The 15,886-nt window shown below is 40.9% G+C and overlaps 1 protein-coding gene across 3 annotated transcripts in view; it reads right to left on the bottom strand.

Moving 5' to 3' along the window:
* The window catches only part of cpne5b (copine Vb), a 204,357-nt gene extending 202,056 nt beyond the window's left edge, over window positions 1-2,301 (bottom strand). For all 3 annotated transcript variants that reach the window (XM_079597707.1, XM_079597705.1, XM_079597706.1), the window contains exon 1: window positions 1,916-2,301. In XM_079597707.1, coding sequence (XP_079453833.1) covers window positions 1,916-2,025 — 110 coding nt within the window. In that variant the 5' untranslated portion in view covers window positions 2,026-2,301. The remainder of the gene's footprint in view (window positions 1-1,915) is intronic.
* Window positions 2,302-15,886: the final 13,585 nt, after the last annotated feature.

The following is a 15,886-nucleotide window of genomic DNA, read 5'->3' as shown; positions in this document are numbered from 1 at the left end:
TGGTCATTAGCACAAAATAAATATGCATTATATTATACACATATCTAATCATAATGTGCTGTATTAAGCATGTTGGCAGTGGATATAGTGTTACTTCTGTGAAACTAAAATAAAATGCTGCTTTTAAATGACACGTATGGATTTCACACTTATTATTCGTTGTTATTTCCACCCACAGTTAATCCTCAAAGGGTCATTAAAATCAATATCGCCCACTATTTATCACATGTTAGCAATACATGCAGGAAAAAAGATAAATGGTCCACAGGTGCAGGCAGCCATAAATCACCACGTACAAATGACTTCTTTCTCTTCCTTTATCTGCAAGTAACTTCAAATCAAGACAAATCATCCTGGCACAAAAATAATTGCACTTATCCATTCCACAGCGATTCATTTCCATTTAAATGCAATTAATCATCTCTTAGGAATCCGCCTCATGTATCATCACTTTTCTACAATGCAATTCAGATTACATTTTTTAAATAATAATGTCTTTAAGCTTATATTCAACCAGTGAACAAAAGACTGCCACTTCCAGCACCAATATGAACATTCATACGTGTGAATCAGTTTTCTCTTATATTGCATGTTGAGCTGTCATCAGGGTAAAGCGACATTTTATATAAGACTTGCAAATCAGTAGATTGAGATTTTACTACAAAATTTTACAGTTAAAATCACATCTTAAAGAAGGTAGTGTTGACTTTACACAACTAAAATTTTTTAAATATTAAGATAATCTTTTATTGCATGAAACAATAATGAGAATCTTAATCACAAATGTATGAAATAATCCCAATGATTACACAGTAAGTAATCCAAGAAAGGTTTGCATGGATATAAGGGAAGGACTGCATTGCACAGTGATATTTTCCATGTGTCTTCTTGAAAGTTATTTCTGTATGTGTTGAAAATGAGGAATGAGAAAGCTCTATCTTTCTAAGAAACTGCTGGGATCATGTCTGTCTGCTCCTCATTCAAAACCTCATGAAGGTCCACCAAACTTATGTCAACCTCCAGCTCAGGCAGCTCTTCTAAAATGAGTCCAGATATGTTTATGCGATTACTACCCAAAACAAAAATAGGGGTGAATTCAGGTTGATTGGGACACTTTCCCAAGTCATCTCAATATCAGAAATGCTTCCAATCACCCTGAATTCATATTGCATCAAAGACAGGTAAAGCAGAATACAGATGTAACCCTAGGCTTCTCTCTGCATTCATGAGAGTGTTTACACAGGCAATCGATCAATGAGTGCAGCTATACAGCTGCTGTTCAACATATAGAGTCTGTGACTATATCGAGCAGAGAATAATGAACATGAGAGCAAACACCGCACATCGTGCATTCATCACAGACCTCGACACATGTCATACGTATTCCGACCAAAATAACTCGTGATCTGTTGCATAAATCTATATAATAATCTTGTGTTTGTGAGAGTAAGAGAAATCACTGAGAATGTAGAATGCACAATTCTCGTGTATCAGATCTCTGCATAATTATTCAACTGTTGTAACACTTTAAACAAGAAGCATGATGTATTATTGATACTTAAGGTAACTGTCCACACCACACCCATAAACAAAACTTCCTAATTCACAAAAAATAACCGTAAAAATAGGCCTAGAATGTAAAAAAATCCCTAGTCGATTAACGTTAGACTTAACGCTTTCTTTCAGTGTTATAAACACATGCTTCTTTCTTCATGCTCTATTATCACGTGCAACGTCTATTCAGTGCCGTTCCCAACAACAGAACGATAGTTTTGGATAACTTCTCTCACTATAAACGTCGTGGATATATTCTGAAAGATGTTTATTCTAGCAGACGCATGTGGTGATGATGCACGCGCGTTTTCCCCCTCCAGCTGCGCGCGCTGTCACTCACACCGGACTCCGGGTTTCTTACCTGCACGAAACTGTGATCTCCACTTTGGTGGCGGGGATGTTCCCCGTTAACGGGTCGAACTCGTAGACCGAAGCCATGTCCTCCAGTTTGTCCATGATGTCTCCCTCCATGAGCGCGCGCGGCTCGGGGCAGTTCCACGGCTCGCGCAGCCTGGCCCCGCGGAGGCTGTCACGGTCCCGCTCGGACCAAGCCGGAGTTAACAAGGCCAGGGTATTAATGAAGAGCCCCCCTACAACTCAAGAAACTTGAACGGGGTTGTTAAAGTCGGGGGGGAAGTCGCTTTAAACTGTGCTGGAGAATCTGGCGGTCAGCTGGCGTTCATCAGCAGAGAGAGGGAAAGATCTCCTCTGCACATCAAGTGCTCTACATGTGCGCTCGTGAAGAGCATCCAGCCAGCGCGCGCTCCAGCCCTACCCTACTATCTGTTCAACACGCGCATGCGCACTGGTGCTCTCTCCGGTGGGCTACACTCAACACAGGCGTCTGCTAGAATTACACGTCAATGAAAGGCGAATTACAATTATGTTGTGCCAAAATGTATTCTATACATTAAGACACGGGAGTTTGTGTTATTACTGATTTTATTGGAGAGTTATTGTTCACTGATGGGGTTAATAAAGACTTAATTTAATATATAGCCTATTTCTATTAGCATAATGTTTTATAAAAAAGCAGCAATAGCTGAAAAAAAAAACACTAACGTTCAATAAATCATTACATCTGCATTTTAAATTAAATAAATAATTGATATAAAAAAAAATCTTTGGAGTAGTATAGTTGCCATATGGTTGCTATAGCAACTTGGCACATTAACTGTGTGTGTGTGTGTGTGTGTGTGTGTGTGTGTGTGTGTGTGTGTGTGTGTGTGTGTGTGTGTGTGTGTGTGTGTGTGTGTGTGTGTGTGTGTGTGTGTGTGTGTGTGTGTGTGTGTGTGTGTGTGTGTGTGTGTGTGTGTGTGTGTGTGTGTGTGTGTGTGTACTATGGTTTTAACTTTTTGACTATTTTTCAAATATCTTGTATCATAAAGCAAAAATATGAAAAAGGCCTAATTCACAATCTTGGTACTATCAACAACAAAAAAAAGAGAGGGAGAGTTAAGGAGTTTTATGAGTAAACAACTCAATTTGATACTTTTGATATTTGTTCCAGTAGCAATATATAATGTGGCACAAGATAAGTTATACTACGATACCTCACAAAAGAACAAGACTATCTGGACAAATAATCTAGTGAGATTTCAGCGATCAGGAAGTGTACCTTTAAGAGAATCTTAACTTGAAGAAAAGTTCAGAATCCCACTCCAAATGCTAATTATTGGAGGGTGGTACCAGTTTCTTGGAGTAGAAACCAAAGGAAGAAATGAGCGAATAGTGGACATTTTCATAGAAGTCACAACATTATGGAAGAATAAATATAATTTTCTACTGAAACAAATATAAAAAAGTATCAAGTTCAGTTGTTTGCTCATAAAGCTCTCTCTATCAAGGTTTGGAAAACAAGTCTAGCAAATTCCAGAAAGTTCTAAACTAGGGAGTGCTACTTACTTATAAGCAGTAACATTTGTTATAGAGTTGTTCTGAACCTTTTTCATTGCTTTTAAGCAAAAATGTAATCGGTTTATGATACAGGAAATCTTTTCTTTGACAAATAGTCGAAGTTATAACTCTAGTGTGCGCACATCATCTGATCCAATCAGAAACGCAGTTAGACCAATCAAAGGTTGTTTGTTTTTTTGTGGCTCTGTCTCAAACTGGGATATAATGTTCCCATATCTGTCTGCTATAAAGTAAATACTAAAGTAAATATAAAGCTATAAAGTACAGAAGTCTACAGCTAATCTTAAACTGTTCATTAAAGAAGAGAACCTGTTGATGCAGATGAGACCAGTTTTGTCATTTAACAACCATTAATCAAATAAAAATGAAATTATATACATAAAATGTCATTATACTTTCGTTACTCCAAACTGGCTATTGTCATGTAATCCTTTATACAAATGTACTACTTTAAATATGATATATTGCTTTAAACCTTTCATTCATTCATTCATTCATTTTTTTTTATTTGCAGGGACAATGCAAACAAACACAGTCTCAAGACAAAGCTTGTCACTGAAGTGCTGCATATAAAGTTTATAGCAAATGCTAATGTTCAACTCCTGTCCCTGGTTGGGCTTTTATACACAATATAATTTACATACTACACTACTTCAATGCAATAAAATAAAATAAAATATTATATAAACATGATATATAAACATGCATATCATATACAACTACGTAGGCCTACAATAATTTAAAATGAATTAAAAACCTCAGGAGGGTGGCGGTCATATATGATTGTTTTTTCTCCCCTGTAGCTAATTTGTAATTGGTTAAACTGACTGCATTCGTGTTAAACCTCGCCTCATCCCTCTCTACGTTATTATTCAGTGCTGATTAACAATAATGAATTATAACAACAAATACAACAAACTCCAACAACTAAGTTCCTCTGTAATACTTCTATATCAGAGGACAGATATGTAATTCTCCAAAAAGACATCCATAATAAATAAAAAAGTAATAATAAATGAATAAAATAAGAGAGAGCGAGGGAGAGAGAGATTGTATGAGTTCAGCACCACTACATGTGGACAGCTCCCGAGAGCCGAAGTGAACAAGTTCAGTGTGTTTCCCCAACGGCACACTTGTTGAACAGCAGCTCGACCACAGAAAAGACAGACATTATTTGCAAACACTTTCCCTGTTGCCTAAAACCTAAGTGTTCAGTGTTTGTGCAAAAATTAATGATGTATAAAATGGGGACAGTACACTGTAAAATCTAACATTGTTCTTACTAAGACTTTTTTAGTTAACTTTACTTAATGTCCAATAATTTATTGATCTTACTTAAAATTATTTAGTAATCTGTACTGTTTGCATGCTATGCCTTTGTTACTCAGAAAACCCAAGTAAACATTACTTGACTAGTTTGAGTACCATTTTGCCAAAGCAAAAAAACAGGCGGGGCAAATGGTTTTTGAGGCGGGGCAATTCTGTTCACTTATTTCTTCCACTTCTGCAGTCATCATTCATTTTCCAGTCACCTGGAATGTTATTGTCAATAAAACAAAACATTTTGGGAGAACGTCACATAAGTTGACTTCATAAATTCATGTTGATATCCTAAAATTTCTCACCGTTATTGTGATTAGTATTCCCTTTGGTTGGGCATTTGGAACGTCATTTATATTATTGTAATTCTCTTCCAATTGATGCAATGCAACGTGAAATCGCAGTTATTTGATTCAAAGGAAGTGAAGTAATAAATATTATATATATTTATACTTAAATTATTTCCATGTTTTGAATGAATGTATTAATGATATATAACATAACTTTAATGAATAATAATGATCTTTTAACATTTTATTGTAAACACTTATGGCATAAACTTTTAATTGGGTTGATATAATCCCTCTATATTTGGGACAATATCTTGCTATTTTTCTTGTGTCACACACAGACTTCAACATTCAGCATGCAAACCACAATAATGGTAACAAGTTTATTTTTTTTATTAATTAGACCATTATAATTTTATTTGCTATCTCTTGTCAATATAACCCCAAAAACGATAGCAAATAAAATTATAATGGTAAAATAAAGCCAAAAATAGTAAAACAAAGCAATTAATTTATTCATGCCGCAATGCACTATGGGAGTACACTTCCTCAGATCACAGATAGAATTAAGTTGACAAAACTTAAATGGATTAAGTTATGCTTACTTAATTAAATTAAGGCAACGAGTTTGCATGCTTTTTTTAAGTAAGGTTTACTAATTGGATTTTACAGTGTAAGAAAAAAACATGATGCAATTAACGTGCCTTTTCTGTTATATTCCAGAAAAGCAGGACATTGTTATTTTTTTCAGGGAGTTCGACTGCAGCAGACCTTTTCAGAACAACAACAAACATTCCCAGAAACGCCAGAGCACAGAAGGAAAGTACTAAGTACAAAATCACAGTTCCTCGCATTTTTTCTCCCTCAGGATGTGGGTCTATTAAAAGCGAACTCGATGGTTTTCCTCCCTTTTCCTTAGACGGTTTAAATGTGCATTGTGTAATATTTAAGAGGATCTGTTGACAGAAATGCTACATCATACATAACTATGTTTTCAGAGGTGTATAACGACCTTACATAATGACCCGTTATGTTTTCATAACCTTAGAATGAGCCATTTCCATCTACACACACCGCAGGTCCCCTTATTTTGAAATAGCCATTTTGCACTATGCCATGTTTCTACAGGGGCCCTAAACGGACCCGCATTTCGTCACCATGTTGTTCTTCATGCAAAGAAGCTAGCTAAAGTCAGCGAAAAAAACACTGACACAATGATGAACAAGTAACAATATTATTCACAATAACATCATTTTACTGAATAATTAGGTAAACATAGGTAAATAGGTAAATAAACCTCATTGCTGAACTGGCTACTCTCTGTTGTCTCAGACGACGACATCTTTTCCTGTCGGGCACCGTAACTTCTGTTGGTTGCAATTCGCAACCTCACCACTAGATGCCGCTAAAATTTACACACTGTACCTTTAAGTAGAATGGCCGAAGCTCTGGAGCCACTTTGGAAATCAATGGGCACGAAAAACAGCCTCACGCTGACACCGAGACCACCCTCCTCCCTGTACCCTCCCGCGTGAGTCACGAGTGTGAAGGCAATGTGAAAGCAAGTGGGCATTGGGATGGGCGTGTGGGTGGACGTGAGGACGTGCAGATGTGCTCCTAGATTTGAGGTCTAATTGAGCCTCATGCCGTGCCTTCAACACCACACCAATGAGAAGAACCGCTGCCAGAATTCAACTTTGACCCCGTGACAAATATTAATTAACACCCAGTGCCAAAAAAAGCCACAGTAGGTGATCTGATGGCGATGCCAGGGTGAGGATGGGATGCAAAACTGGATCTCCGCACTGGAAAACCGGGACCAGATGGGAAGGCAAAGCTGCCACATAGAACAAAGACAGGAAAGAAGAATGTTTTCCATAATGTCAGCCAAACTGCACCATTCACTGTGATTTGGGGCTTTAATTACTGTGTTTCTTCCACATTGCGTCAACGGGGCCAGAAATAGGCCTGTTCGAGTGCAATTAAACGGAGGGAATTGAAGGGGTAAGGTCCAAATGAAGACCCTTGCGAAGTCTTGATGAGATGATTAATACGGGTGCGAAGAGGTCTGGGGGGTCAAATACAGACAGGCTTATACTTCCCATCCTGCTCGGCATCTAAGGCAGAATTTGTGTGAAGTCACATCTATGTGGCGCCATCTTTTAAATAGGAGTCTAAGGCCTTGTCCACACGAATACGTTTCCGTTTGAAAACGCATCTTTTTCTCTCCGTTTTGGCCATCCGTCCACTCTGAGACGCCGTTTTTGCATTGTAGTGTGGACTGTCAAAAGCGAGGTTTCTAAAAACAATGACGTAAGTTTAGTAATGTGACGCATATTGTTAAACAGTTGAGTTTTACTGTTTTCAAATCCATTCAGCCGATCTCCGGGTCTGGTGGTAGCACTTTTAGTCATATTTGCCTAGAAAATCACAACTTTTTATTTTCTGTCGGTCTGAAAACCACAGAACTTCTGTAACTGCAGAAGAGTCAAGTTTTAAGTAGGAAAAATATCGAAACTCTTTGGTAATTTTTTTGAGAGAGATGCTAACGGTCTAATCAGATTCAATGATCTATGCTAAGCTATGCTAAAAGTGCTGCCGCCAGACCCGGAGATCGGCTGGATGGATGAGAAAACGGTAAAACTCAACAGTTTAACTCTAGGGGAGCTGGAAAATGAGTCTATTTCTAAAAAAAGTGGAGTGTTCCTTTCAAATATGTTCATTTGCACAATCTTCATATCACATCCTGCAAATATGACAGACCAAATGTTTTAGACCAGACATGGTGACTGAGAGCGACCTGGATGTATCAGTGAATGGTGAGATATTTTGCTAAAAGATCCTGTCAGAAGAATTGCACGATAACTTAATACATTTTTCCGTCTGTATCGTCTCAGTGAGCTTTTGTGAGATTTTACGCATGCGCTTTCCGCGTTTTCAGGCGTATTCCAAAAGTTTCTCATCCACACTGAAACTTCGGAAAACGCCTGAAAGCGCTAGTGTTTTTAAACGGAGAGCGTTTTTAAACGAAAACGCCATTTTCAAATGTATCCGAATTAATGTAGACGTAGTCTAAGACAATAGCCTACGCTCATGGAGAAATCACATCTCCACCACCAACAGTGATTTTTGCATCCCACCAGTGTTTTTTTCCCAGTCCCTGGCAAAGGATAGAGGTGGCGGAGGACTTTTTCAAAGCAGGCCGTTCCTACGGTCTAATCTCTGCCAAGCACAGTGCACTAGACTAATCCAAGCATGTGTTGGAAGCTGGGACTCTCGGCTTCTCCTTTCATGTGTTTGATGCTAATACTAGCAACCCTGCAGGCGGCTGTTGGCTCCTTCTCAAACTCCATTAGAGAGTAAAGGTCACTCTCTGGAGGCTTCCTGATGTCGGGAGAGGAACTTGCACTTCGCTCTTTGATAACATGTTATCTCGGCAAGAAGGTAATGTTTTACCTCAGTTGCCGGATGAAAGGTCGATAGGAAGTGCAGTGGTTATAGGGCGTCCCCCAGTAGCTGTGACACATTCATATGTTGGCACCATGGTGGAGCTAGCGTTTTACCCAGCCGTGGCGCTCATCTATTTCTTCGGCGTGTTACAGGCACACAAGGACGGCCGTGTGAACCTGCCCGACAGCGCTTCGGTCAACGTCTTCTGCCTGTTCGTGCTCATTCAGCCGCTGTGTTTGATCATAGCTAGATACACTGGGATGGCCACGTACTTGATTTCTGCATACGTTTCCTACAACGTTCTTCCCTGGAAAAAGCCTTCCGCCGCTCAGCAGGAGGATACGGAGAAAAAGAAGAAAAAGAAGACTAATTAAGACGCTCTTAATTAAGACTTCAAACAACAGCTTTGCGTAGGAGGGAACAAAGAGCAAATGCGAAGCCGTGTGTAAGATCTCATGCCTTTCAAAGATCGCTGCACTTTTGATGAAGAGGATGATGGTTCATTTGAAATCAGGAAAAGGCTTTGAATTACTTGCATGTGTACCTGGAAGTTCGATTCATTCTCTCTCTCTAAAACTGTGAAGTTTAACATTTGGTCTGAAAACATTTGAAAAGCAGAATGTCTCCTTTACTCGGGGAGAAACAGGAAGAATATACAGATGTACAGCCATGAGTGCCGGATGGTGTTTGTGTCTTGTTGATCGACAGCAGTGGATCGATGGACTGGCTGTCTCTTTAAATGCCACTTTTCACAATGTACACTCTCTCCAACACAGTTTAAAGAGGTTGTAATCTGGAACACACTTCGATTTCTGTCAAACTGCAAATATTTTTTCCCATATCTGTCCTTACCTACTTATATAATTTATTTTCGATCATGAACATTTTACTGCTTGTACCATTTATCCATATAATTAAAAAAAAAATTTTTTTTATTGTTGATGAATCTGAATCTATGAATGTGCCAGAAGATTATACTAATCTGACAGGGAATGTACAATGCATTGACAAGATGAATTTACAAAATTATAAAAATGTACATATAATATATAATGTTTTACAAAATTAAAGTTAAACTGTCAAGCTTCAACTATTGTTTGTATAATGCTTAAACAAAGACAAGTTTGAAGAAAACATTTTTTTAAGTGCATACAGGGGTTGGACGATGAAACTGAAACACGAGCTTTTAGACCACAGTATTTTATTAGTAAGTTTATTAGTATCCTTTACGGCCAATACAACATCATGACAGATACAAGTCCTTCACAGTGGTCAGAGGGATTTTGAGCCATTCCTCTTATAGAACATTGTCCAGGTCACTATGTGATGCTGGTGAAGGAAAACGTTTTCTGATTCGCTCCTCCAAAATACCCCAAAGTGGCTCAATAATATTGAGATCTGGTGAGTGTGCAGCCATGGGAGATTCAGCTTCACTTTCATGTTCATCAAAGCATTCTGTCACCAGTCTTGCTGTGTGTATTGGTGCATTATCATGCTGACACACAGCTGCCCCTTCAGGGTAAAATGTTTGAAACTTTAAGGGCCCTATTTTAAGGATCTAAGCCAGGGGTCACCAGACTCGGTCCTGGAGGGCCCAATCCTGCAGTTTAGAGTTTAGCTCCAACCAGCTCCAACACACCCGCCTGAAAGATTCTAGTATGCCTAGTGAGAGCTTGATCAGCTGGTTCATGTGTTTAATTGGGGTTGGAGCTAAACTCTGCAGGACAGCGGCCCTCCAGGACCGAGTTTGGTGACCCTTGATCTAAGCGCATGGTCTAAAGCGCCGGGCGCAAGTGCACTTAGGGTCGTTTCCGAATTCACTTTTGCTAGTTTAACGACAGGGAAAAATGGTCGGCGCGCACGGTCTAAAAGGGTGGTCTCTATTCTCTTAATGAGTAATGGGTGTGTATTAGGTGCACATTACTAACACGCTCTTTAAATAGAAAAAATATATTGCGCCATTGACTTGGTTTCAGTTGGTCAATGGCGCAGTCTATTTCAAAATAGCAGCCAACAATGCGCCTGAACACATCTCGTTTTCAGACCAGCAGCCCATGGGCGCACAAATGGGCGCAAATGCATTTGCTATTTAAACAACGTGGCGCAAGACGTGAAAATGTAAACTACGTCGGATGTGGGAAAGACAGTGAAGGTGGACTCATCAGAGAACAATACATGATTCACTTTCTCCACTGCCCAAGATTTCCTCTGCTGGCACCATTGAAACCAACTTTTGGCATTGGCACGAGTGACCATACGTTTGGCTATAGCAGCCTGACCATGAATATGGACTCTGTGGAGTATCCTGACGAACAGTTTAGGTGGAAATAGGAAATTCGAGGTGCACATTTAACTCTGCAGTGAGTTGGGCAGCTGTGGTTTTATGTACACATTGGATATAATCTGAGTTAGTACCAGGACAATCCTTTCAGACAGCTTCCTCTTGCGTCGACAGTTACTCCTGTTGGATGTGGTCGTCCTGTGTGATGGTGTGCCGATATTACACTGGATGACACAGCTCTCGATACACCACAAAGACTTGCTGTCCTGGTCCAGATGAGCCAGCGAGAGACACACCAGCAATTTGTCATCTTTTAAACTCTGATATACCGCATCTCTCATTATGTTGTGCGAACTGCAATATTTGATGTCCAGCTGTGCTATTGCTCTGCTAATTCAACCTTCACACTCTGCCTCACACTCTGATGGAATGTAAAATACGTGATTTTATAATTGTATAAAAAATATGGAATTATGGAAAATAATAGAAAACATGAAATAATTAGATTTCCATTTATTCATTTAGCAGACGCTTTACAATCGAGGAATGTAGGAAGTTTCTTTAAAGAGGCAATAAACAAGATGTGAAGGTAATGCAAAGTTTCAGCCATCGTTCAGGATAGTACAAGCTAAGGCATAGTGAAATAGATTTAGTTTTTCATGTAGACTCGTGAGAGTGAGTGGAGGTATGAGGGTTCAGAGGTGTGACATGGGGGTCAAACAGCCATCATGGGGTTAAAGGGGGTGTTATGCAAAAAGTCACTCCTGATCAGTTCGCATCCCTCTAAGCACAAGCTAGTTTTTGGGCTTTTGGCCTCATCTCTTGGCCTCGTGACCTCAAATGTGTAAAAAAAAAGACACAATGAAGTGTATATTTCTATTTTTTTAGATGTGTATAGCCGGCGTTGTACTCTCCCAGCCCAGGTTCATGAAGCTTTCCTCCTTACTCCTCCTTTCCTCCAACTTTTTGGTTGAAATCTTAACCACTGGTTCCTAATTTCATGCGTTTTTCAGATGGCCAAACAAAGGGGTTTTGCTTCTGAATTATGCTAAAATCTCATAGTGTGACATGGATGTTTGTGAAAGTAATTTCTGGACTTCAATCAAGGCGTTTTAGACAGGTCTGGATCAGGCAACGTTTACATGTGGCCGGCTATTTTCATAAACGGACATTTCATCCCTCTCCGTTTTCAAAAATAACATTGTGCACACCTGTCAGTTTTCAGAAAAGTGTTTGTTACATGAACCCGTGTATATGCCGTCAAGAGCATGCCAAACCTGTAGGTGGCAGTGTAACGAGAAGCTCAAGCCCACGTTAGCCAATCAGAATCCAGAAAATAGTCCCATACTGTGATGTTGGCTGCCTAAAACTCAGTTTTTCTCAGTTTACATGCAAACGTGAAAACTACGTTTTCCAAAATCTCCACTCTGGCCGGAGTTTTTAGAAAGAATCGTTTTCAGAGGCGAATTCTCTCTTTGCGTGTAAATGAAGGGCACAAATGAAGGGAAATGTCTCCATTTAAAAAAGAAAAACATGTACGTGTAAACGGGGCCTAAATGTCCCTTAAAATTAAACTAAGGCCTAATCCTAGCTTAATCTAAGCCCTGTCTGTGAAACCAGGCCTAAGAGCTTTGTAACTTTGCACAGTCAGATGTAGTACACACTAAAGGAAAAGGAAAACATTAAAAAGAATCATGATGTTTTTGATTTAGAATGTATGCAAAACTGCTTTATCAGATTTGTAAACAACAGATGTTTTCCAGCGGAAGCGCTCTTTTAAAGACATCTTGGAGATGTAGGTGTGATACTATAGTCTATGATCATAGATGTTTTTATCCAAACCTCTCCTGTACACCACTCTCCTCTTTCTCTGTTCGTCTCTCTCGAACACTTTCACACTTTTACACTTGAAGGTTTTTCTTTTACTCGAAGCCCCCAGCTTTGTTTTCAGTAGAGAAGTCTCTTACAAACTGTAAAAGCGGGTCATCAGCACACACACACACACACACACACACACGGTCCCCCTGCAGTGAGCTCAATGAGCCCTGGCCTCTCCGCACTCAGCGATCACCGTGCATCTCTCCCAGCGTCTCCGACACAATCTCTCATTATCACCCCTGAGCAGACTCTGCAGGACACAGGAGACCGCCTCAGCACCACAGCCAAGGGGTGGGACCGCCAAAAAATGGCAGATGTGCCTCAGCAAGACACAAGGAGATGAATGAAAGGCTTGTGCTAACGTCTGACTGCATGTGTAATGTCTCCTCCGGAGCATATTAAGCATTTCCTGGCATGTCTAATAGTCAAATAATATAGTCGTGCCATTTAAGCGCAGTAAAGGCTTATTTGAATAGGTTTCAGTATTTATTTACCCATGTGTCATCCAAACGTTCATTCATGGACCACAAGATGTACTCTTTTTGACTTAATGAAAGTGAATGGGGACTTCAACTGTTAAGCTTCAATATGACAAAAAAAAAAAAGGCAAATGGACAGATTTAAGGTGTTATTGTTAAGGTGTTAACTCCTTTTTATGGAATAATGCAATATTTATTATAAATATTATATTATATAATAATTAAATTTTTTTTTTTAATTCATGTGCCTTAATCTTGAATTACTTGAATAACTCCCCTTCCCTCTTGCAGCATCTCTTCTCTTCTCTGATGACGAGGGCGGGGCAACCTGTCACTCACATATGATCGACCAAGAGCAAACCACAAACAACCAATCATTTCACAATGGACAATCAAGCCCCGCCCTACATTTGTTCTTGTTCCAGAAAAAGGTTCACTTGGATATACATCACAATAGGGAAGAAAAGACCAGCGCAGCTTCCATTTCATGCCGACTTTAATGTGGCATGATTTTTAGTCAAGGGTCTAGTGTTTAGTCTAGTGTTTATCTCGTCATCTAATTTACTGAAGAAAACATTTGGTAACGAAGGTTTTTGGATTTTGTCAAATGGTAACGGTGCATCATATTGACAATTAATCCAATTAAAACATACTGTTGAAAAAAATAACAAGAAAATGTCTCGGGTTACGACTGTAGAAGGGACCCTGAGAAGGGAACTTGCGCTGCGTCGAAAGACAACACTTTGCAGAATGAAATACCCACTGTGCCACACTGACTAGTGTCTGTCCTTGTGTGAAGCAATCTGGCACAACTCAAGACGTGAGTACTTGTGAATACGGTGTAGAGGGCAGATCCAGGCTGTAATATCTTATGAAGGTGTGTGGGGAAGCCCAGCCAGCGGCATCAGAAACCTCTTGAAGGGAAACCCCTGCTAGCAGGGTCTTAGAGGATGCCACTCCTCTAGTCGAGAGGGCTCTTATCAGGAGAGGCGAAGGAAAATTGCGCACCTCGTACGCATAAAGTTTAAGGCATAAAGTTTCCTCGTGGAGGGGGCTCTAGGGTTTCGAATGGTCTCAACAACCTCAGTTGAGAGACCAGCATTTACGAGTTGGTTCCCCCTCAGGGGCCAGACCGACAGCTTCCACAGCTCTGGCAGGGGGTGGTGTATTGAGCCCTCGGCCTGAAATAGAAGGTCCCTCCTGATTGGGATTGGTCACAGAGGTCCTGCTAGAAGTGCTATGAAAACCATACTCGGGCTGGTCAGTATTGGGCTTCTAGAAGCAGGCTGACCCCATGCTGCCGGACCCTTTCTAGAACCTCTGGGAGCAGACGTAGTCTCGGCCACGCCTGTACCTTGGCATCCAGCCTCAGAGGAGCTGGATGCGTGATGGAAAACCAAAGCGGACAGTGTGTGTTCTCGAGAGAGGCGAACAGATCCACTTCCGCCTGGCCAAACCTCCTCCATATTAACTCCACCATCTCGGGGTTGAGTCTCCATTCCCCGGATGTCTGCCTCCACATTTTTGTCCCCCGGGCATAAACATTGCTCTGAGAGTAGTTTGCCCTTGGACCACAGAAGAACCTGATGCACCAGTCTGCATAGAGGGCGCAACCTCAGACCCCCTGCTGATTTATATATGAGACCACCGATGTATTGTCTGTTCATAATAGAACATGATGGCCTCTGAGGTCCGGAAGGAAGGGTCTCAGAGCCAGAAACACTGCCAACATCTCCAGGCAATTGATGCGCCATGAAAGATGATGGTCCTTCCAAAGACCCCTGGTGTAGCGGCCCTCCATGACCGCTCCCCAGCCTGTGAGGGACGCATCGGTAGTCACTATCTTTCTCTGACACGGTGCTCCCAATACAGAGCCCTGGGACAGGAACCATGGTTTCTTCCACATGACCAAAGAACGAAAGGCACCGGCACATTACTTCGATCGTTACCTCGGGTAAAACCCTCTGGTCCTGAGCCACCACTGTAGCGGCCTCATGTACAGCAGGTCAAAATGTATTACGTTGGACGCTGCTGCCAGGAGCCCCAGAACTCTTTGAAAGTGTTTGACAGTGATGGCCTGGCCTGGCCTAGCTTGGTGACTGTAGTCAAGATGGTGTTTATACGAGCAGGAGACAACTGTGCCCACCTCTTCACTGAGTCCCATACTAATCCCAGAAACATAGTTCTCTGATGAGAAATTAAGTCTTTTTGACATCGAGTCTCAGCCCCAGGCACCTCAGATGGCGCAGAATGACATCTCGATACCGAACCGCCATTTCCTCTGACTGTGCTAGAATGAGCCAGTCGCCGATATAATTGAGGATACGAATGCCGTGAAGTCTCAGTAGAGCTAGAGCAGCATCCATGCATTTTGTGAAGGTGCGAGGAGACAATTCTAGGCCGAATGGTGGAAACCAATATTGGTACACCTTTCTCCCGAAGGCGAACATCAGGAATCTTCTGTGTTGGGGAAGGATGGATATGTGGAAGTAAGCGTCTTTTAGATCTATCGTGACAAACCAGTCCACGTACCTGATCAGACTCACGATTATAGGTATGGTTAGCATCTTGAACTTGAATCTCCTCAGAGACCAATTCAATACCCTGAGATCTATAATAGGACGTAAACCCCCATCCTTTTTGGGAACTATGAAGTACCAGCTGTAGAACACGGCCTCCCTCTTGTGAGGAGGAACATGCTCTATGGCCCGACCCTG

This window comes from Phoxinus phoxinus, assembly GCF_949152265.1.
Source record: "Phoxinus phoxinus genome assembly, chromosome: 22".
In the NCBI taxonomy this organism is placed as follows: Eukaryota; Metazoa; Chordata; class Actinopteri; order Cypriniformes; family Leuciscidae; genus Phoxinus; species Phoxinus phoxinus.
This window is presented reverse-complemented; position numbering and strand designations above follow the sequence as displayed.